The following is a 20603-nucleotide window of genomic DNA, read 5'->3' on the forward strand; positions in this document are numbered from 1 at the left end:
CTCCCTAGCTACCATACTGTATCATGAAATTGTCTATTAGTTGTAGCCACCACACTACATTGAAATTGGCAGTCTTTTGAATTGTGCTTGCATTTCATGGTCGGGGGAAGGTACGATGCCAATTCTGCGCCGCCACATCTCAAAGGATTGTTGGACATCCTTGTGAAATGGCCAACAATTTTCTTCGATTGGCTGAGCATGCACGCCGAGGTCTCCACCCATAGCCACCTCACTCATTTTGAAAGAGGTCGTTGAGAAACGACGACAACGATCGATCCCCTCTAAAGAAAGAGCAACCCATGACAGATCTAAGACTATCTGGCGGTTTGTTCATGATGCTGCCTTGGACAACAGTTCACTAGCGGCACATTCAGAGTAATCTGGTCACATAACGCAGGGTGCCTCTTAGACTGAGTACCGAGGGTGTGTCTCGGGTGTGAGAATCGAGGCCCCCATGTACACTGTCGTTTAGGACCAGTGTATAAAGGACGTACCAAAGAATGAGTGGGTGAGTAGCAGTGGGGATAGGATCATATCAACAGCTACATGCTCGCACCCCGTAATAATAATGGTTGGCCTTGGAAGTGTATTTACTTTTGTTTGGACCTAAACAACATCGAGCGTATTAGTCAGCCAGTCTGCCTTCGACAACGACCACCATGGCATCCTATGACAGCGATCCGTTCTACCTCAGGTGAGCCAGCCTATCAGACTCATCTAAAGCATTATTTACACATGATATGTCTAGGTACTAGTGCGTGTATCATATCATCACGTCTACGCGAGCAGCAGGCTGACTCGTGTGTGTAGCACCGGCCATTCCGGTAAACACGGCCACGAGTTCCTCGAGTTCGAGTACTCACATGGTCGTCTGCGCTATGCCAACAACTCCAACTACCGAAACGACAGTCTGATTCGCAAAGAAAGTTCGTCGAAAAAGTTACGGAGCTCGTCACACCGTGACTAATCAATCGTTGTTGTAGTGTGGGTAGGGCCTTTAGTGGTCAAGGAGCTCAAACGTATAGTCGAGTCGAGTGAAATAACAAAGTAATGTCCACTTTTTCTTTTTCTTCTCGATAAAGAAACATTTTTTGACCCTCGTTCATTCGTGCACAGGGAAGACGATACAAATTGGCCGAAAAAGAACATTGTTGGGAAACAGGAGCTTGAAATTCGGATAGGCAACGATCATATCGCATTTGAGGTTCGCAAATATCATCCTACGGCGATTTCCGCCTCTCACGGGCTTGCTAGACTGCAAAGATCGGGTCGTTGGTTGAGATCCAGGATAGCGAAGACCCCGAAGGTCTTCGTGTGTTCTACTATCTTGTCCAGGATCTTAGAGTGAGTCCCTCAGGCATTCTTCCAAATCTTCTTCGCTAACTGTTCGATTAGTGCTTTATCTTCTCTCTCATCAGCCTTCACTTCAAGATCAAACCCATTTAAAACTCACGCGTCTCGGGCTTTCGGCTTCTTTTACACCATCTGCTGTACTTGAGTCACTTTGTGAGCAAAGGTAGACTAGTTACAGTACGATTCGCTCAAAACGTATTTGATTGCGCAAGAAAGCATTGTACTCTGTTTACAAGGTAGGAGACTATTTTCATGTGAAGATCCATCGGTGTTCTGACAAGATGTGAAAATAGATCGTAGAAATCTACTTCATGTTCTGCGAAAGGGATCATTTTGTGGTACATAGCGATGGAGCTTCCACTCCCAAGTCGCTGGCAGTGGCACATCTGTTAAGACATTTCTCAAGCAATCGACTACGGTCAAATATCGTACACTCCCCGACACCAGCATACCAACCTTTAGAGCAGTAGGTTCTCCATATACCACCTGTGTTCACGTTTCAATGCGTCTTCGATTGTGCTCGCCTGCTTCCAGCCGTGACCCTCGCCATCGTAGAAATGGTAAGAAAGCTTCTCGTCTGGTGCTTCCACTTTGATCTTGGCCAAGAATATGATGGCTTGCTCTTCTGGAACTATAGGATCCTCCTTTCCTTGTAGCATCTGTACGAGGCGCACATAAGTGCGTCATTCATAGGGTACGTGGGCATAAGCAAAATCGTGACTCACGAGAAGTGGAATAGTCATCTGAGGCTGACCAGATGAATCGAGAACGTTGTAGTATGGGCTGCGTGCCGTGTACACGTCCGGGATTTCATCCGGAGAACCGCCCAAGAGCTTGTACATGTACTGCAACTCGAACTTCTCCGTTTTCTCAGCCAAAAGCTTAAGGTCTGATATGCCACCATAGGCAGATGTCGCGGCCTTGTAGTACGTGTTGTTGCTGGCTGTGGTAGTCGAACAAAGCGTGGTGAACCCGCCAGCGGAGCCCCCTCGGACTGCAGCACGCTTGCTGTCAACCAAGCCCTGCTGTTCATCGACCATCGTCACCGCATCTTCACAATCCTGATTATCCAGGATACCCCAATTACCAGCGAGGAGCTCGCTAGGAGTGTGCAGTTGTATTCGTGATCACTTAAAGGGAAGAAGCTCACTCACATATAGTTTCGGCCGTATCCCGATGATCCACGATAGTTCACATCCAACCTAGTAGTTTTTCATTATCAATCGATATCAGATGTCGATCTCACCGGAAGCCGGTGCCACCCACCAAGCAAATCCACGGCTAGTGAAATACAACTTTTTCAAGTCCATTGCCTGCGTCGACATGGAAGTTGGGCCTCCATGCACACCCGTGATGCAGGGTGGCTTCTCGGCAGTTGGTCCTTCGAAGTCAGGATTCTTCGGGAGGTACAGGATGGCATATATTGGGTTAGGATCACCATCGTTGTACAATGTAAGGGGTTGGGGGATTGAAATGTACGAGTCATCCACCGGCTGCGCAGAGCTGCTTTTCAAGTACACGTAAGTCGGGACAAACGAAGGTGCGGCTCCGAGCGAACATTGAAGCACGCCACCAGGTTGATCGTTCAAGCTAGCTGTGAAAACAAACGTTGTAGCATCAGGACCCTCCTGCTTCAGATGTTGCGCCACCACGAATGGGAAATCAACTATTTGCACCGGATCAGAAGATTTGGTGAGATCAAGAACATATAGGATATTGCGTCCGTCCTGGAAGGCAGTGAATGCCCCGTAACTGCCGTCTCCCAGCAGAGCGTAAGGATAAAGCCCAAAGTACCAAGCAGGCTCAGCGAAATCCTGTGCGATCGGAGTTGCAAGAGCAGCTCGAGAGGATCCGGTGTCAGTGGAATAGATGAACGGGTTCTGGAAACGAAGGGACGAGCCAGGAGTATAGTCGGAAGTATAGAGTAGCGCAGTGTCAGAGATCCAAAGGGGGTATCCTGCGGAGATCTCAAGCTTTTCCCCGGCGACGTACGTCTTGTTAGAGAGAACAATGGCACCATCTTCGATTGAGACATCTGCGACATAGACTAAGCCTCCTTCGAAGGGCATGTCTGGCTGGTACCACTCCTGCCAGGCAATCTTAGTACCGGACGGGTTGAAGACTGGAGCAGCGTAGAAATCTGCGCCTTCCACAAGGCCTGTGCGTTCGGCAGTCGTAGCATCAAGGACACACAAAGTGGTTTCAACGTTCTGGGGGTTGTCGTCAGGATGATATTCGAGGATAGATGCGATCAAATTAGTTTGAACAGGATGCACGGCAAAGTTAGCATAGCGATATTGTTGGTTGGGATCCTCTGGCGGCGGATCAGCCAAGAATTGGAGAACTACACTTTAACCAACAATAGCATACCAGGTGAGACCGGGCTGGGTTCACTACCTTCTTCGTCTTTGACTGAATACACTCTGCCGTCTGTTAAATTCGAGAAATAGGCGATGCCTCCATACACGACGGCTGCAGCTCCACCATACTCATTCACGGCATCAGCTGCGTTGAAGTCAGAGGGAATCACGTCCCGGCCCTCGGCCGTATTGACGATTACAGATCGACCATCTTCATCGGGGCGCTCTTCGATGTGGTACACAACCGATGTAATGGGGTCGACTAGTACATCATCGAATACGATGCTCTGTCCAAACAGAAAGTGTAAGCGAAGTTAAAACTGAAGGATGAGCCACGTACGCTAGTGGCAACAGTCTCCGGTGTGATAGGGGACGTCCACGTCCCATATGGAGCGGTTTGAACCATAGGTGATTGATTACTGGGAGGAATGCGCCTGAGAGCGACTTGGCCAAAGCATTGTGGTCGAAAAATGCGATCTCTTTTATAGGGCATCGTCAGGATTCCGATGGACCATGCTCCCCGCGCTTCTGAACCTGTTGCATCAGAGGAATTCGAATGAGACGACACAATAGGTATCCGTCTCCCGACTACAAGGGTTAGATTTGGAGTTTGAGGGCATTCTCGCCATTTCGGTTCGGCGCAAACACGGTATTACCGTGTAACCGGATGGCAGGGTGAATAGTCCTTCTGATGCATGTGCGTGAGGCCCCACTGTATACCAGTAGAAGCCTCCAGATATGATAATGTCCGTGGACTCTACACATTGCAGTTCTCGCAGGATTCCGAGGCTAGGTCGCACTGGGTGGTCTCATATGGTGATCGATCACCACAGCCTCGGATACAAGCATGATTGATGCGAATCCTATGGAAAAGGAGGACCAAGGACAGCAGGCACTTGTCAGAATGAAGTCGTGATTGACAGTCAACTCGTACCCTTTCGAAACACTGCGTGCCTGCTAAGCCCACACATGAACATGCTAGCGGATCGGAAACTCACTATGGAACGCGAGCCACAACCTGCAGAGCACGATCAGCACATCAGGTATAACAAAAACTGCACCGTCTTCAAGCAGGTTGCGGCAGACTTGCTAGTGAACGAGTGGAAGAAATTAAAGCCAATTGTCAGGGAATACCCCGGTAATCTGATGACAGCCATATCACTCTGAACTTCGCACGCTGTCGACTTTGCTGCGATGGGTTTGAGAGGAGCCTAAAGAGGTTTTCTGGATGAGGTGGGTCCGAGTGGCCAAGAAGGCAATGGTTAAGACAGGATTACAGGAGTTGCATAAAAACATGTCAGTTTTTGCTCCGGAAGGACCGCCTGCGGTGGTAGCCACTTTTTTCGCTAATACCCACAGAAATGTGTGTTTTGCGGAGGACCATCCTGTGATGTTGAGTGGTGAAACTTTCACCACTTGTCTCCCAAGTCGCTGGCAGTGACACAAATCCGTTAAGACAGATCTCGAGAAGGCGACTACATTCAGATACTGTACACTCTCGGACACAAGCAAACAATTACAATAGGTTCTCCACATACCACTTATGTTCACGTATCAATGCGTCTTTGATCGTGCTCGCCTTCTTCCAGCCGTGACCCTCGCCATCGTAGAAGTGGTAAGAAAGCTTCTCGTTTGGTGCTTCCTGCTCGATCTTTTTCAAGAATCTGGTGGCCTGATCTTCTGGAACCACAGGGTCGTTCTTCCCTTGTAACATCTACAGGACATGTACACAAATAGGTCAGTCAGTCACGTGCGTGGGCATCGGCAAAATCGTAACTCACGAGAAGTGGAATAGTCATCTGGGGCTGACCAAATGGGTCGAGAACGTTGTAGTACGGGCTGCGCTCCTCGTACACGTCCGGAATTTCATCCGGAGAACCACCCAAGAGCTTGTACATGTACTGCAACTCGAACTTCTCCGTCGCCTGAGCCAAAAGCTTAAGGTCTGATATGCCACCATAGGCAGATGTCGCGGCCTTGTAATACTTGTTGTTTTTGGCTGTGGTAGTCGAACAAAGCGTGGTGAACCCGCCAGCGGAGCCTCCCCGGACTGCAGCGTGGTTGCTATCAACCAAGCCTTGTTGTTTATCGACCATTGTAACAGCATCTTCACAATCCTCATTGTCCAGGATACCCCAATTACCAGCGAGGAGCTCACTAGGAGTGCGCAATTGTATTTGTGATCATTTACGGGCAAGAAGCTCACTCACATATAGTTTCGGCCGTATCCCGATGATCCACGATAGTTCACATCCAACCTAACAGTTTCATCGTCGGTCGATACCGGTCACCAATATCGCCGAAAGTTGCAATTACTCACCAAGCAAATCCACGGCTAGTAAAATACAACTTTTTCAAGTCCAACGCCTGCGTCGACATGGAAGTTGGGCCTCCATGCACACCCGTGATGCAGGGTGGCTTCTTTCCAGCTGGTCCTTCGAAGTCAGGGTTCTTCGGGAGGTACAGGATGGCATAAATTGGGTTAGGATCACCACCCTTGTACAGCGTAAAGGGTTTTGGGACTGAAATGTACGCGTCATCCACCGGCTGCGCGGAACTCCTTTTCAAGTACTCGTAAGTCGGGACAAACGAAGGTGCGGCTCCAAGTGAACACTGAAGCACGCCACCAGGTTGATTGTTCAAGCTAGCTGTAAAAACAAACGTCGTAGCATTGGGACCCGCCTGCTTCAGATGTTGCGCCACCACGAATGGGAAATCAACTATTTGTACCGGGTCGGAAGGTTTGGTGAGATTAAGAATATATAGGATATTGCGGCCATCCTGGAAGGCAGTGAATGCCCCGTAACTGCCATCTCCCAGCAGAGCGTAAGGATAAAGCCCAAAGTACCAGGCAGGCTCAGCGAAGTCCTGTGCGATCGGAGTCGCAAGTACAGCTCGAGAGGAGCCGGTGTCAGTGGAATAGATGAACGGGTTCTGGAAACGGATGGACGAGCCGGGAGTATAGTCGGATGTATAAAGTAAAGCGGTGTCAGAGATCCAAGAGGGGTATCCTGTGGAGATCTCGAGCTTTTTCCCGGCGACGCGCGTCGTGTTAGAGAGAACAATGGTACCGTTTTTGATCGAGACATCTGCGACGTAAATCAAGGCTCCTTCGAAGGGCATGTCTGGCTGGTACCACTCCTGCCAGGCGATCTTAGTTCCAGAAGGGTTGAAGACTGGAGCAGCATAGAAATCTGCGCCTTTCACAAGGCCTGTGCGTGCGGCAGTCGTGGTATCAAGGACACACAAAGTGGTTACAACGTTCTGGGGGTTTTCGTCTGGATGATATTCGAGTATAGATGCGATCAAATTAGTTTGAACAGGATGCACGGCAAAGTTGGCATAGCGATATTGTTTGTTGGGATCCTCTGGCGGCGGATCGGTCTAGCAGTCGAGAACGGCACCTTAACTAACGTCGACGTACCGGGTGAGACTGGGCTCGGCTCACTGCCCTGTTTGTCTTTGACTGAATACACTCTGCCGTCTGTTGCATTCGAGAAATAGGCGACGCCTCCATACACAACGGCTGCAGCACCGCCATATTCATTCACGGCATCGCGCGCATTAAAATCAGATGGGATCACGTCCCGACCTTCAGCCGTGTTGACAATTACAGATCGACCGCCTTCATCGGGGCGCTGTTCGATATGGTACACGACCGATGTAATGGGGTCGACTAGCACATCATCGAATACGATGCTCTATCCATACGAAAAGTGTAAGTGCAGTTACAAGTGAGGGATGAGCCACGTACGCTAGTGGCAACAGTCTCCGGTGTGATAGGGGACGTCCACGTTCCGTATGGAGCAGTTTGAACCATAGGTGATTGATTACTGAGTGAGAGGAGAATGCGTCTGAGAGCGACTTAGCCAAAGCATCATGATCGAAAAACGCGGTCGTTTTTATAGGGCATCGTTGGCAAGTAGACTGATCCATCCCGATACGTCATGTTCACCATATTTCTGAACCTGCATCAGAGGAATCAGAATGGAGAGACGCGATAGGCATCCTTCTGCCGACTGCGAGGATTAGATTTGGGGTTTGACCGTGTTCTCTGTGTAAACACACGGTACAAGTTGTACCCGTGTAACCGGATGGCAGGGAGAATGGTCTTTCCTTCTGATGGACGTCCGTGCTCGAGGCTCATGGCATCATCTACCGGTAGAAGCCTCCAGATGATGTCCGTGCATACAAAATGGTAACTAGATGACCCACACCTTGTCACCCTGCGTCTAGTTCCTGAGGTCCCATCACTTGCACAATTGCGAGTTCTATGGAAAGGAGAACCAAGCACAGCAAGCAAGTGCTTGTCAGGGGCCAGGCTGTGATTGACAGCCCACTCGTACCTCTGAAAACTGTGCAATGGTCGGTTGTGCCTTCATTAAGGGGACAGACAAAGTACTACAGAAATCACACGCCAATTATATAATTCACTGAACCATGTGCACAAGTCGACACTCGTGACCACATATCAAAATACAGTTTTCGAGCCTCCAGTTATTCCAGGATGCAGAAGCAATCCTCCTCTGCTTGATAACGGGCCGAGCGAGTATATAGCCGGTGGGTCGGCGGAAATTTCACATATGCGGATTGTGTGGCAATATGACAAGTTAAGGTTATCGTCCATCTCCGCCGCGTATATTGTTGGACGTTTGGAACATTTAGACTGACATCGTGACTGAGTTTTTCTTTAAATAAAACACGGAGATATTCAGTACTTGGAACACGAATGCTTTCCTTCAAGGGACACTCTTAAATGCTTGTTCAAAATCCGTAATGATATCGTCGATGTGTTCAATTCCGACAGATACCTACAACACAGCATGAATCAGTCAAAACCCAAAGAAAGCCTGGATTATCTGCATACCCGGATCAGATCGGGGGTCACGCCAGAGGCCAATCGCTCATCATTCGTCAACTGCTGGTGCGTAGTTGTGGCAGGATGGATGACGAGTGTTTTGGCGTCACCAACGTTGGCAAGGTTACTGGCAAGACGGAGGTTGTCAACAAGTTGACTGGCCACGCCGATGTCGCCCTGAACACCGAAGCTCAACACACCACCGAAAGCGTTAGGCCTTAAGAGTTCCTTGGCACGTTCATGGTACTCGTGACTCGGGAGACCTGGATACGAGACCCAAGAAACCTTAGGGTGATTTGACAGCCAACTGTTAATACACGCACGGTCAGACTCTGAGACAACTTAGCAGGGATCACCCACGTAGCCAAAACCAAGGCATTATCCGAGTGTCTCTGCGCCCGCAAACTCAGAGTCTCAAGGCCTTGGATTAGGAGGAAAGCACCGAAGGGGTTGAGTGCGGGGCCAAGGTCGCGGAGGAGTTCAACTCGCAACTTTACGGCGAACGCAGACGACCCGAAAGTTTCACTGAAAACAAGACCGTGATAGCCCTCCGACGGTTCAGTGAACGATGGGAATTTGCCACTGCGAGTCCAGTCGAACTTGCCTGAAAGATGTCCATGACGAAGCGAGCATGAGAGTCGTGAGAGATCCCTGGATACTGGACATACCCGAGTCGATAATAACACCTGCGATCGTCGTGCCATGGCCACCGATCCACTTCGTTGCACTATGTACTGATGGATATCGAGTCAATGCAGAATCATACATGTCGTAGGTTATGCACAAACCGACAATGTCTGCTCCTAACGAAATGGGCCGAATGAGGTAGCCGCCCATTCCAAAAGTATTATCAACGATCAAAGGTATGCCGTTTTTATGTGCAACCTACACAGAACCACCATGAGCCCTTGACCTACCACGGGGAGGAGCCACTGGACACTGACCTTGGCCAAGTCAGGTATCGGGGCAACATTATATTTCGGGTTGCCTATACTCTCGACGAAGATCGCCTTTGTCTTCTCATCGATAGCTGCTTCAAAGTCGGCTGGGTCGTCGCCCTGCACGAACTTGACACCTATTCCGAACTTCTTAAAGGTGACTATACTGAATTATCAATATCCGCCCGAGTAGGCACATCATTCACCCCCTTACCTTTGAATTGGTTATAGGTCTGCAGCGTGACATTAATTATCAAGACGGAAATCATAAAGTGTTACTCACCCCCCCATACAGATATGAACTACGGCGCGATGCAGGTCAGTAAATTTGCAAATGGACGGCGAATACGAGTCCTTACGTAGAGACGATGTTATCACCAGCACTTGCGATTGTAGAAACAGCCAGGAATTGTGCCGACTGCCCAGAGGAAGTTGCAATAGCAGCCACCCCTCCTTCTAGTGCTGCCATACGGTTCTCAAAGACGTCCTGCAAGAACAAGTCTTTGAGAAGGGGAAAGGATGCTCAACATCGAAAAAAGGGAACGGACCACTGTGGGATTGCCAATACGGGAGTAGATGTGGCCGAACGTCCTGATAATGCCTTAACACCTTGACAAAGATGGACTGAGGTATTTACTTCAATTCAAAGAGCTCTGCACCGTGCTAAGGGAGAAATTAGTCCCTGACAGACTTCAGCACGTTGAGAAAGAATTACCGCAGAGTCGTTGAACACGAAGCTCGTAGAAGCATAGATGGGCACTGCTCTGGCTTTCGTAGTAGGATCTGGAGTCTGACCAGCATGAAGCTGGAGCGTCTCGAACTGAAGTTGCCTATACCAGAGTAAGATGTTGCTGCCAAAGGATAATGGTGGAAAGGATACCTGTTGAGATCAGCCATGATTGTCCGAGCGAAGGGAATGGAGATGATGTCAGTTGATTAACTGATTAGGGGGTACCATAATATACGGCTTAGATGCCCATGCTTCGTCGCACCGTAACACCCGACAATTCGCAAGACAATTGAATGATGCCACTTGATCACGCAATCTGATGCCATGTTAGAGGGAGAAAGCTTCTGCAGAACTTCGTCATTCCCACAGACATGGTCCTGATATCAGACTAGTACGTATGTACCGGACACTCCGCGTAGACACGGTCCGCTATATCACCTGATCTATTTTGTCCGACCAACTCGGGGTGTGTACCCACTCTCATATCAGTGGTATACCGTGTCATTTGTCTTGTTCGCGGCTCCCCGAGCCTCTTCAAGAGTATTCAGACCGGTACCGTCATGTAGATACCCCTTGCTATGACTTTTCCCCAGTGACTGTGCTCCACTTTAGTAATTCGGATTCTGCCAGGATGCCCCGTGAAGCTGTCGACATTCTTCCTCATCATGTCGAAGGGAAGCTCAGGGAAGCTCATACGGGATGATCACATCAGACGGGCGAAAGCAAGTGCTACTTTAAGGATATGTTGTCAGTTCAGAATTCCGATTGCTGTAACACCTTATCAGTGGGGTTAGTGCGAAGTCAATGTTGAATGGTAACACTGTATAGTTTCTGGACAACCACGCGCATTCAGGAGGTCCAAGTTGAGCGAACGAGCTGCCAAACGTATACTGAACTGATAATACTGCCATTTAAACTTACGCGTAATGAGAAGTCCTGGACACAATCAGGGCCCAGACCTGGGGACGTCTTTAATCCTCGAAGGCAGCGACGGACCAGTATCTCCAGCCACATGACAGGAGAGAAGGGATGCCAATGGGTGAGCCGAGAACCACCACCAAATCCTGGACGCCGTCAGGCTCCAACTCTGGGGAAAACCTTTTATCGTTTGAGATAGCGTTGGCCTGTCGGCCGAGAAGAGCCGACCTGCGCACTCCGGCTGGGGGTGACTGTGACTGCAATGGGGTTTGGATTGTGTAGGGCATCATCACGCACAGTCTCACTGCATCTACAGAGATGGACCAGGCCATGAACCCTTAGGTTGTAGACATCACCGGAGTGGTTGATGGTATTCCGACGGTGGAGATGCTCACGTTATTAGGAATTGAGCAGTTTTCCGAGTACGCGTTACCACCCACGTACGATCCTGAGAAGTATCAGGGGGGCATAATTTGTCCTCAGGGTATTCGGAGCGTTGAGGAGCTTGCAGATATCCACATGTGCAACTCGTGTCGCAAGGTACTCACCAGCACAAAACCCCATCAGCCGAAGGACGCAATTACAAACTTTCGGTACACACTATGGTAGGGCCGAACTTCCGGGCGACGTGAAGTAAGCTTTACAGTGTGGTAGTCAATTTGAACTGATGTTAGTTGCGTTGTGCCGCGTCACCACTATCACGCATTATTATAAGTCGAAAAGTCTTCGAGGTGATCGTCTTCCAGAGGAGGCCAGTCAACGTTGTTATAGTAAAAATGTGGCAGCTTTGTCACAAGATCCCGGTGGTTTTTCGGAACGTTCTTCCACCACCCTTGGAGGGCATCGAAGGGTCCCTTTGTGTGGTTTTTGCTGGCAGTAGTTTCCAGCTCTCTCCAGAAGCCTCGCGGAAGTCCTCGTCTCGAAATCTAAAGTGAAATGTGTTATTGATCAGTCAATGAGTAATACGTTTTTTTGACTCGAAATCTCTTCACTGGGCTGTCGGTGAAGGTGATTTAATTGCACGTCCATAGTAGGGCCAACATCAGTTGTATCACAGTACGCCTTGTGTGTCAAAGGCAATAGAGATCCCGTTTCGATTCAAGTGACCACCGGGCCGGCTGAGCCTCGTCATAAAGTATGGGACTCCCAAAGCTCGATAGGGACTGAGAAAAGTTATGTTCAGGAGTTGCAAGTACACCACAGGCTAATCAGAGATCGACAGTGAGGTCAACGTACAGCTCGCTGTGCTGTTACTGGTAAGAGGCCTGCCCCAACTTTCCAATGCCTCCTACAACAGCACCTATGTCATCCGCAAGACCAGAGGTGAACATCGGGACGTGCTGCATGCTTGGGGTAAGAAAATCAACAATGCTGGCAGGGGACCCACTCACGAGCTGTAGACCAGAATCCACTGATTTCAAAAGTTCCGATTTGGGCCACAAGCGGATGTCCTTCAGCTCTACAGTACAATATTCTTGCAGTATCTCATACAGCATGCAAAGTGATCCGATGTCTTCATCTGAGGTGGAGAAACCGTTGATACAGACGCATAGTGGCCGTTGGCCCTGTCGAACCACGAGCCACTCCACGAGGGCATTGGTTTCTCGGATAGGTGGTACCAGCCACATCTCGGGATCAATATCAAGGAAAGCCAGGCTTTCGAGGCTCCTCCAGTAACCTGCAGGAGCCTGCAATGCACCGACCCTTTCGTAGGGGCTGAAAAAGACGTACAGCGGGGAGTCTGCAAAATTCTGCATGGCAAACATTTGGAAACGCTCTGCAAAGAGCTAGAGCATCTGACGTATCCAGACTGTCGAATGGTATCGTGAAAGAGACCTGTTTGACGCTACCGAACTTATCCTCAAGGCCGCTGAGGTCGGTAGAAAGCGGATCGTCCGAATGAAGAGTATATTGGAGAGATCTGAGCTTGGGAGTTACGATTGCTTTGAACAGATCACCTGCATTCCGGAGGTCGATTTCCAAGGTCTCGAGAACAGGAAAGTGAACACTGTTTGGCAATTCCAACCCTGCGAGCAGCTCATAACCCGAAAGTGATAATGTGACCAGTGTTAGAACCGGAATGTGGTCCGAAAGTAATGAGTTGCAGCCTGCAGGGTTGGAATTGATATGGTTCAGAGCCGCCGGGTCTTACTGTAAAACATACCAAGCAATGGGCACAGATTAGAATATACATCTTCATTCCTGACTTCCAGATGCTCCAGAACGGGGACATTTGTTCGGGAAAGGAAGGATGGGATGGGAGATCTCGATTCGAGTTTAACACATTTCAAGGATGGAAACTTGATACCGTTGATATGGTCCATAATAAATTGTCGCGCTGGTTTGGGCATCTTATTCCATGTAAGACTGCGCCAGCGACTGGCACAAGGAACGAGGAGGCCCAGACCTTCGCGAATGGTTTCATAGGAACTGGACGGCTCATCTCGAATAGTAACGTCAAGTGGTGCCTCGCAACTTTTCTCCAACCGTTCCCTTACGCGACCTAAGTTCTGTTCGCCACTGATCTCTATCGTGGACCAGAAACTTGGCTGTTCCAGAATCAAATCTCTCCAATGCCGCGATACACATGCCAGGATCTTCTTTCGCGAAGGGTTGGGTCCACGGAGAGCGAGATGGAGAATTGACGAGAGCAACTCTATAGGGAGACGTTGAATGATCGGTGGTTTTTCTTGGATCAGTTCGTTGATCCTCTTCCTCTCTGCCGCTGCTGCGACACGGACGTCCGATAGCTGTTTGACAAGGTTCCGCTCACTGTCCTCTAGACGAGCCAGCTCAGCTCGCGCTACAGCAAGTTCATCCATGATGCAGTGAAGTTGGCGGTTCTGTCGGACGGGTGTCAGTGCCGTGAATCGGACGCTCCGACATTGGACTTAAGTCACTTGGAAAAGAAAAAAAGACCAAAGCACACAGAATTTTGATCAGTACGTTCCGGAATAGAGAAGGCTGAAACTTAGGGACGCCCAGACTCCGACGAACTGGTCCTCTGGCAGTGACATTGGGTATTCAAGGTCACATCCTAGTATGTACGTACGTATTTGCTACTACAATCCACATGACCAAATCCATTGAGTTTCCCCGAGCCCGAGACATTGCTCTCACCACAAGGTGGGACCGTATCCTACGATGAGTACTGTTCTGTGACAAATCATATCTTCAAGTGCCATGAAGACAAGTTTCATACGTAAGCCCTCTGGGCACCCCTGGACGCCATGACACACAACCACACCATCACTGAAACAGACCGGCCTTCACATCCTCACGCGGACGGAACATCTTCGTCGGCAAGCATATCTAGGAGATGGCAGCGTGAGGTTCGGCAAAGTCCATCCTAACCATAGATCTTGGTCTGAAAGGAATCTGGAAACCGAGAGGAGTTGCGTTTGAACGGGTGAGCACAAGCCATGATCCCTCCTGGACGCTGGTACTTCTCCTCGCCTACGGGGACTGTTGTTACGTGCATGGCTGCCTCCCAGGACACAAGCTGCTCTCCATAAGTAAGCTGACCGGGGTAGGGAATGTGCCAAATCTTGTAATCATCGGGGGCATTCACAGCTATGTCATTGACTAGGTCAAAAAAGTCGAGGCAGTATTGTCCATACTGTGCCATGCCACCATCCCAGATGCGGATGACCAAGGGGGAGTTGGGGAACGGGTAGTGTTGGATGCTCTTGTCATTCAGGCAATGGCTTGCCCTAGAGATAGTTAGCACTTGCACGGACACGAAACTGCTCCGAAAGACACCTGGGGAGGTGCTGGGTTGCTCTTTGGTGGCACTCGTTCGCACCTGCTTCGGAGGGGCGCAGCGTCGTAACGCAGCATTATTTGTTTTCCCAGTAGCTGGAAGGCCGCCATCAGGAATGAGCAGGCTAGATACAGTGGCACGAAGACGCACGCGGTGAGCGGTGGCATTTATTCATCCTTTGGAAGGTGCGTCGCGCTGCGAAGGGGGATGGGAACGGATTAATAACTTAGTCAACACACAAGCAGCGTACACCACTGTCCATGTCTTTATCGTAGCACTCTCTCAACTATGTGCACGACGATGCATCGAGGAGGGCCACGCACGTGGTCGGGCCCGCGGCCCGGTATGATCTGCGGTCACAGACGGCGTCCAGGAATAGAAGTTTGAAGCCCGGAGTTCTGTCACTCGTGCGAACGAGTGGTCTGGCGGACTGCCCAGTTGCTTACAAGTATGCAGGGTGGTTGGGGCGATACTATATATTTGAATTTCAGTCTTTCCACCTTCACGTCTGACAGACAAGCTGCATCGTGCAGAAAGTGGGAGCCTGCGATCACTCCCTGGTTCCTCGTGCAGACTCAAGCATATGACGAGTAGTACGTCGAACTCGCAGACCACTTAATGATCCCAATTTCTACACAGAAGATCCCCATCGACGATATTGTCATCGACTCTCTTTCTCTGATGATATGTATATCACGTCCAAGACGCGTAGCCGATCACGGTCTCTATGTGATCGTGAACGGCAACCGTTGCTGATGTCATTGCTTCCCCGCTGGGCGTCTGCACAGACAGGTATGCGCCCCGTGTTTTGCATGTTGAATCACGTACTACAGATAACCCCAACCAACTCTGCAGTGCACCTCGGGAAACTCCACCAAGTTCTCATGTCTATTGTTGAGGATCACAACGTGGATACCCCACAGACCGTCGTCACCACGGTGTGTCATTAATGCCGCGAAGAAACCTCGTTCAAGGAGCTGATTTCTATTCTTCCCTAGTCTCCAATCTATCCGGCACCAATGTTGCCTATGCCTGACGTGAATAGTTTCCTCCTGACATGCCTCGGGAGGGCTAGCCTTCATCTGTGAAGCTAAGGTATCATGACTTTCTCTCGCAATTCCACTACTTCTAACTGTACCCGTCTTCTGTGCTTCGTGTTTCTAATCCATGGTATTCTTATGATTAACGACACTCTTGTGTATCGCAGGATATGCATGCCCGTGCTGAATCCATCTCCGGAAGATAACACTCCTGCTGAGCGAGCACTCCAGAGCACTAAGTGGAGGAAACAAACAGTTGAACTGACAGTACTACGACACGTGATGAGAATCACAAACCGAGGTCAAGATTCACAACTGCGCCACGCTCTAGGTTCTTAGGGAGGATAGCTTGTTACAAGAGATGGACACCGACCCTTTTTCGGTGAATGGTTTTGTCGCCAATGCCGTGAACCTTGATTCTCACATCTTGAAGGTAGGTGTACACTTGGGCGGTTCCCCACCTACACCTAACGACGGTATGTCCTTGAAGTTGTGTAGAAAGCAATGGTTTTTTTTTCCTGTTCAGTGGCATAACGACAACCATGGTAACCGGTGGGCCAGCTGGAATGTGTCAAAGAAGGGTGGGTCTCCAGAAAACTACCGCGAACCTAGTAAGAGGTTGTACTTAGGAATTGCAAGCACGCTGCAATCAGAGGCTAGCAATGAGGTAAATGAATACAAACTCATTGCACGCATGCCTTTACTCGTGAGACGGCCACTCCCCTACTACAGCACCTATGTCGTCCACGAGACCAGAGGTGAACGTCCGCACGGACTGCAGTCCCGAGTTGAGGAAATGAACAATGCTGGAAGGAGAACCACTCACGAGCTGCAGACGGGAACCTGCTGATTTTGAAAGCTTCCGATTCATGGCACAAGGCGACGTCTTCTAGCTCCACGACACAATATTCTCGCAGTATTTCGTACAGCATGCAAAATAATGGGACGTCTTCCTCCTCGGCATAGACGCCTTCGATACGGACGCGTAGTGGCCGTTGGTGCTGTCGTTCCACGAGCCATCGGACGAAGGCATTGTTTTCTCGAATGAGTGGTTCCAGCCATATCCTGGGGTCCATGTCACGGAATGCCACGCTTTCAAGGCTTTTCCAGTAATCTACAGGAGATCGAAATGCATAGGTGCCTTCACAGGGGTCGAAAAAGGCGCGTGGGAGATATTTCGAATAAAATTCCGCGTGGCATACATTTGGGAACACTCTGCAGAGAGCCAGAGCACCGGAAGTATCCAAACCGCTAGAATATATAGAGACCCGCTTAACGCTACTGAACTTCCCCTCAAGGCTGCCGAAGAGGGTAGAAAGGAGATCTTGCAAGCTAACGGTATAGTCGAGAGATATGAGCTTCGGGGCTACAACTGCTTTGAAGAATTCAACTGTGCTCGTGAGGAAGATCTTCAATGTCTCAAGAACGGGGAAGTGAAGGCTGTTTGGTTGGAGTAACCACGGCGGCGAATGACCGGAAAGCGTTAATGTGACCAGTGTGAGAACCGGAATATGCGTTGAAAATGACGTGCCTGCGGAATTTTTGAAATTATGTGGTTCAGGAGCATTGAGCCTGACTATAAGACATACCAGGCGCTGAAGCGGTGTGGACTGCGACTATCACGATCGTCGACCATGAGATACCCAAGTTCCAGATGCTCCAGAACAGGGACATTTGTTGCAGAAAGAAAAGTAGGGAAGGCATCGGCACTCCAGTCGAGTTCAATACGTTTCAAGGATGGAAACTTGACAGCACCTATACGGTCCAAAATAAACTGCGGAATAGACGCCGAAGACCACGAATAGATGTAAAGGGTATGCCAGCGGTCAGCACAAGGAATGAGGAGGTCCAGACCTTCACGAAGACTACTGTAATTCCTTGGACGACTCAACTCGAATAGTGATATCGAGCGGTGCCTCACGACTTCTTTTCAGGTGTAGGCCTCACGGCGGGGCTTAACTTCTGCGAGCTTACAATCTCTATCGCAGACCAGAAGCTCGGATGGTCCAGAATTACATCCCTCCAATGCCGCGATACAAGTGCCAGGGTAACTTTTTCCGAAGGTTTGGTTCCACGAAGAGCAAGGAGAAGGATTGAGGAGAGCAGCTCCACAGGGAGACACTGGATGGGTGGTGGTCTTATTCGGATCAGTTCGTCGATTCTCTTCCTCTGCACCGCTGCCGCCGTACGGACGTCCGATAGCTGTTTGACAAGGTTTCGCTCATTTTCCTCTAGCCGGACTAACTCAGCTCGCGCTGCAACAAGTTCGTCCATGTCGATGGCTCTATGAGATCGGTGTCAGTAAGAATGGTTCTGAGGGTTCAACATTCACCTATGAAGAATTACTGGAGTTTAGTCCCTTTGAAAATGATTGTCAGAATTGTCAGAACGCGTAGAATTTCAGGTAGATGTACGTTTGAACGAGTCCAAGAGTTAAGAGCTGAAGGTTAGGGACCCTGTAATACTACTCACCAGCTCAAGCACTCTGACTTTGAATTTTGGGTTACGTCTTCTTACTTGCTCTTCGATGAACTGGCATCCGACTTCGACCTTCGCTGGCCTAGCCTCCTTATCGATTGAATTCGGTGGCGGTGAGCCGCCCAACTCTGTTGACGTTGCCTCGATATGGGGTTCTTCGTGAGCTGGGTTGCTTGATTTATGCAACGGTCGTCCGAGCATTGCTATACGGCTCTCCACCCACAGTCGACGTGAGTCAGGTTTACCTTACCCTTGTCTCTCCGTGAAAGCATTGCGATCAGCGGATGTGTATGTGTTACATAAAAGTATACGTGCATAACTTGAACATAACGCTACACAGCTGATCCTGGATAATATAATCTCCAGGTAACTTGCCTGTCCCTATCGATAAGGTCCGCTCACATGTCACTTTGTGCTCGAAAAAGTTGTTGGTTGGCAGATCCAGAAAATTGGCCTGCTTCTTCCGTCTACTATGGGGTTCGCACCTGTTTGAAATCCGACGTCACAATTGCTCCGGAGTTGGAACTGCATCCTTCCAAGAGAACAGATCATATCTTCAAAAGAATGATACCCACCTAAGCGGTGAAATGCTAATCTGACCTGGTGACCAAAGGAATTTGAAACTCCAGGTCGTGCCCCAATGATCGTAGGGTTTGTCTCTAGTCCTCTGGGCACTTGCGTTAATGAAGCATGTAATACCACCGACACAACGGATTGGTGGTGGGAACGAGTGGCCTGGGGGGACTGCCCGGATGCTTACAAGTATTCAAGGTGGTTTGGGCTGGCATGCAGGAATACGCTGACGCCTAGGAACTGTAATCTAATCTGACGGCCGTTTTCCCTCATAGGTTTCCGCAGGTACCATATCCGCATTTTGCATGTCGCAGCACATACCGTAGACAATCGCCACTTCAGGGATGTCATTGGTCAATTTCGCAGTGCACCCGGGGCAACCCGTGTCCGTTCTCGGGGGTCGATGAAATTGCTAGCAAAGGAAGTGAGTCTCTTGTTTTCGATTCGATGTGTCGTAACGACAATATTGGCGACTGATGGGCCAACTATATCTCTACCGTAAAGCGTGGATCCCCCAAAACCTGGTATGAAGTAATGGTATTCGAGAGTTGCGAGTACACCACAGGCAAAGAAGGAATTGGATGATCAACTGGGGTAATTATAATATAAAGTGGTTGCACGCATACTACCACCTGTAAGATGACTATCCTGATTCTGCGGTGCCCCTTGTTAGGACACCTACTGTCATCCACGAGACCAGCGGTGAATAATGGCATTCACTGCATTTATGAGGTGAGGAAATGAACAGCGCTATTAGGGAAACCACTCACGAGCTGCAGATGAGAAGCCATCAGATTTTTAAAGTACCGAATCGAATGACAAGTGGATGTCCTTCAGCTCCACATCACAATATTTCATATAGCATGCGAAGCGATGTGATGTCTCTTCCCCCTCGACAACGATACCTTCGATGCAGACACAGTAGTGGCTGTTGGCCCTGTCGATCCTCAAGACATCCCACCACGGAATTGATATCTCGAATAGGTGGTTCCACCCACCTATTGGACGCCCATGTCACGGAACGCCACACTTTCAAGACTTTCCCGGACGACTGATATGTATTGGTGTCTTCGTAGAGGTCGAAAAAGGATGGGGAATGTTTCGAGTAAAATTCTGCATGACAGTACATTTGGAAGCATTTTGCAAACAGCTGGAGCATCCAGACCACCGGACCCTGTCATGAAAGAGACCTGTTCGACACTACTGAACTTTCCCTTAAGGGTGCTGAAGAGGGTAGAAAGCATATCTTCCAAGCTAACAGTATAGTCGAGAGATCTGAGCTTCGGGGTTACGAACTGCTTTGAAGAAATCGCTTGTGTTCATCATACCGATTGTCAATGTCTCGAGAACAGGGGAGTGAACACAGTTTGGTTGGGGTACTGTAACCACAGTGGTAGAGTACAGGCAAGCGATAATGTGACCAGTGTGAGAACCGGAATCTGCATTGAAAATGACGTGCCCGCAGAATTGTGGAAACTGATATGGTATCAGAGCCATCGAGTCCAACTATAAAACGTACCAGGCGCTGACAGCAGATCATGACGATAGTTTCTGAATTCCAAGTGCTCTGGAACGGGGACGTTTGTTAGGGA

General features: G+C 49.5%; 8 protein-coding genes across 8 annotated transcripts; 2 read left to right on the top strand and 6 right to left on the bottom strand.

Moving 5' to 3' along the window:
* Positions 1 to 647: 647 nt before the first annotated feature.
* On the top strand, positions 648 to 1910 carry F5J12DRAFT_825257 (mago nashi). The gene is made up of 9 exons (XM_051745467.1): positions 648 to 694; positions 749 to 754; positions 811 to 926; positions 984 to 1047; positions 1117 to 1204; positions 1255 to 1344; positions 1396 to 1589; positions 1647 to 1819; positions 1888 to 1910. The coding sequence occupies exons 1-7, from the start codon at positions 660 to 662 to the stop codon at positions 1444 to 1446; spliced, it is 450 nt and encodes a 149-aa protein (XP_051600777.1). The 5' UTR covers positions 648 to 659; the 3' UTR covers positions 1447 to 1589; positions 1647 to 1819; positions 1888 to 1910.
* F5J12DRAFT_50506 (Alpha/Beta hydrolase protein) lies at positions 1608 to 4512 on the bottom strand. Its single transcript, XM_051739760.1, has 6 exons — positions 4054 to 4512; positions 3724 to 4000; positions 2620 to 3667; positions 2508 to 2555; positions 2079 to 2454; positions 1608 to 2012 (listed from the first exon to the last, which is right to left on the bottom strand). The coding sequence occupies exons 1-6, from the start codon at positions 4204 to 4206 to the stop codon at positions 1812 to 1814; spliced, it is 2103 nt and encodes a 700-aa protein (XP_051600778.1). The 5' UTR covers positions 4207 to 4512; the 3' UTR covers positions 1608 to 1811.
* Positions 4513 to 5229: 717 nt separating this feature from the next.
* F5J12DRAFT_891890 (Alpha/Beta hydrolase protein) lies at positions 5230 to 7533 on the bottom strand (the record flags this gene model as incomplete). The annotated part of the gene is made up of 6 exons (XM_051747527.1): positions 5230 to 5427; positions 5495 to 5870; positions 5924 to 5971; positions 6034 to 7081; positions 7138 to 7414; positions 7468 to 7533. 6 exons carry the CDS (start codon positions 7531 to 7533, stop codon positions 5230 to 5232), a joined length of 2013 nt encoding a protein of 670 aa, XP_051600779.1.
* A 584-nt stretch (positions 7534 to 8117) lies between these two features.
* Positions 8118 to 10621, bottom strand: F5J12DRAFT_825284 (Cys/Met metabolism PLP-dependent enzyme-domain-containing protein). Its single transcript, XM_051745468.1, has 13 exons — positions 10390 to 10621; positions 10225 to 10339; positions 10147 to 10172; positions 10058 to 10100; positions 9869 to 9996; positions 9793 to 9811; positions 9724 to 9742; positions 9516 to 9670; positions 9360 to 9456; positions 9240 to 9305; positions 8932 to 9175; positions 8581 to 8878; positions 8118 to 8524 (listed from the first exon to the last, which is right to left on the bottom strand). The coding sequence occupies exons 1-13, from the start codon at positions 10404 to 10406 to the stop codon at positions 8453 to 8455; spliced, it is 1299 nt and encodes a 432-aa protein (XP_051600780.1). The 5' UTR covers positions 10407 to 10621; the 3' UTR covers positions 8118 to 8452.
* An 826-nt stretch (positions 10622 to 11447) lies between these two features.
* Positions 11448 to 11785, top strand: F5J12DRAFT_825292 (uncharacterized protein). Its single transcript, XM_051745469.1, has one exon. It carries the CDS (start codon positions 11545 to 11547, stop codon positions 11764 to 11766), a length of 222 nt encoding a protein of 73 aa, XP_051600781.1. The 5' UTR covers positions 11448 to 11544; the 3' UTR covers positions 11767 to 11785.
* A 278-nt stretch (positions 11786 to 12063) lies between these two features.
* Positions 12064 to 14183, bottom strand: F5J12DRAFT_825297 (uncharacterized protein). The gene is made up of 5 exons (XM_051745470.1): positions 13322 to 14183; positions 12889 to 13265; positions 12549 to 12845; positions 12394 to 12497; positions 12064 to 12320 (listed from the first exon to the last, which is right to left on the bottom strand). The coding sequence occupies exons 1-4, from the start codon at positions 13977 to 13979 to the stop codon at positions 12408 to 12410; spliced, it is 1422 nt and encodes a 473-aa protein (XP_051600782.1). The 5' UTR covers positions 13980 to 14183; the 3' UTR covers positions 12064 to 12320; positions 12394 to 12407.
* A 178-nt stretch (positions 14184 to 14361) lies between these two features.
* On the bottom strand, positions 14362 to 15233 carry F5J12DRAFT_825301 (uncharacterized protein). The gene is given in 4 exon segments (XM_051745471.1): positions 14362 to 14613; positions 14633 to 14845; positions 14920 to 15015; positions 15071 to 15233. The coding sequence occupies 3 exon segments, from the start codon at positions 14995 to 14997 to the stop codon at positions 14470 to 14472; spliced, it is 435 nt and encodes a 144-aa protein (XP_051600783.1). The 5' UTR covers positions 14998 to 15015; positions 15071 to 15233; the 3' UTR covers positions 14362 to 14469.
* Positions 15234 to 16634: 1401 nt separating this feature from the next.
* On the bottom strand, positions 16635 to 17489 carry F5J12DRAFT_825320 (uncharacterized protein; the record flags this gene model as incomplete). The annotated part of the gene is made up of 3 exons (XM_051745472.1): positions 16635 to 16735; positions 16787 to 16819; positions 16845 to 17489. Coding segments are annotated over 3 exons (753 nt in total), but the record flags the coding sequence as incomplete, so codon positions are not given.
* Between the last annotated feature and the right edge of the window lie 3114 nt (positions 17490 to 20603).

This window comes from Pisolithus orientalis (genome assembly GCF_024613125.1).
Source record: "Pisolithus orientalis strain OTSU chromosome Unknown F5J12scaffold_11, whole genome shotgun sequence".
Classification (NCBI taxonomy): Eukaryota; Fungi; Basidiomycota; class Agaricomycetes; order Boletales; family Pisolithaceae; genus Pisolithus; species Pisolithus orientalis.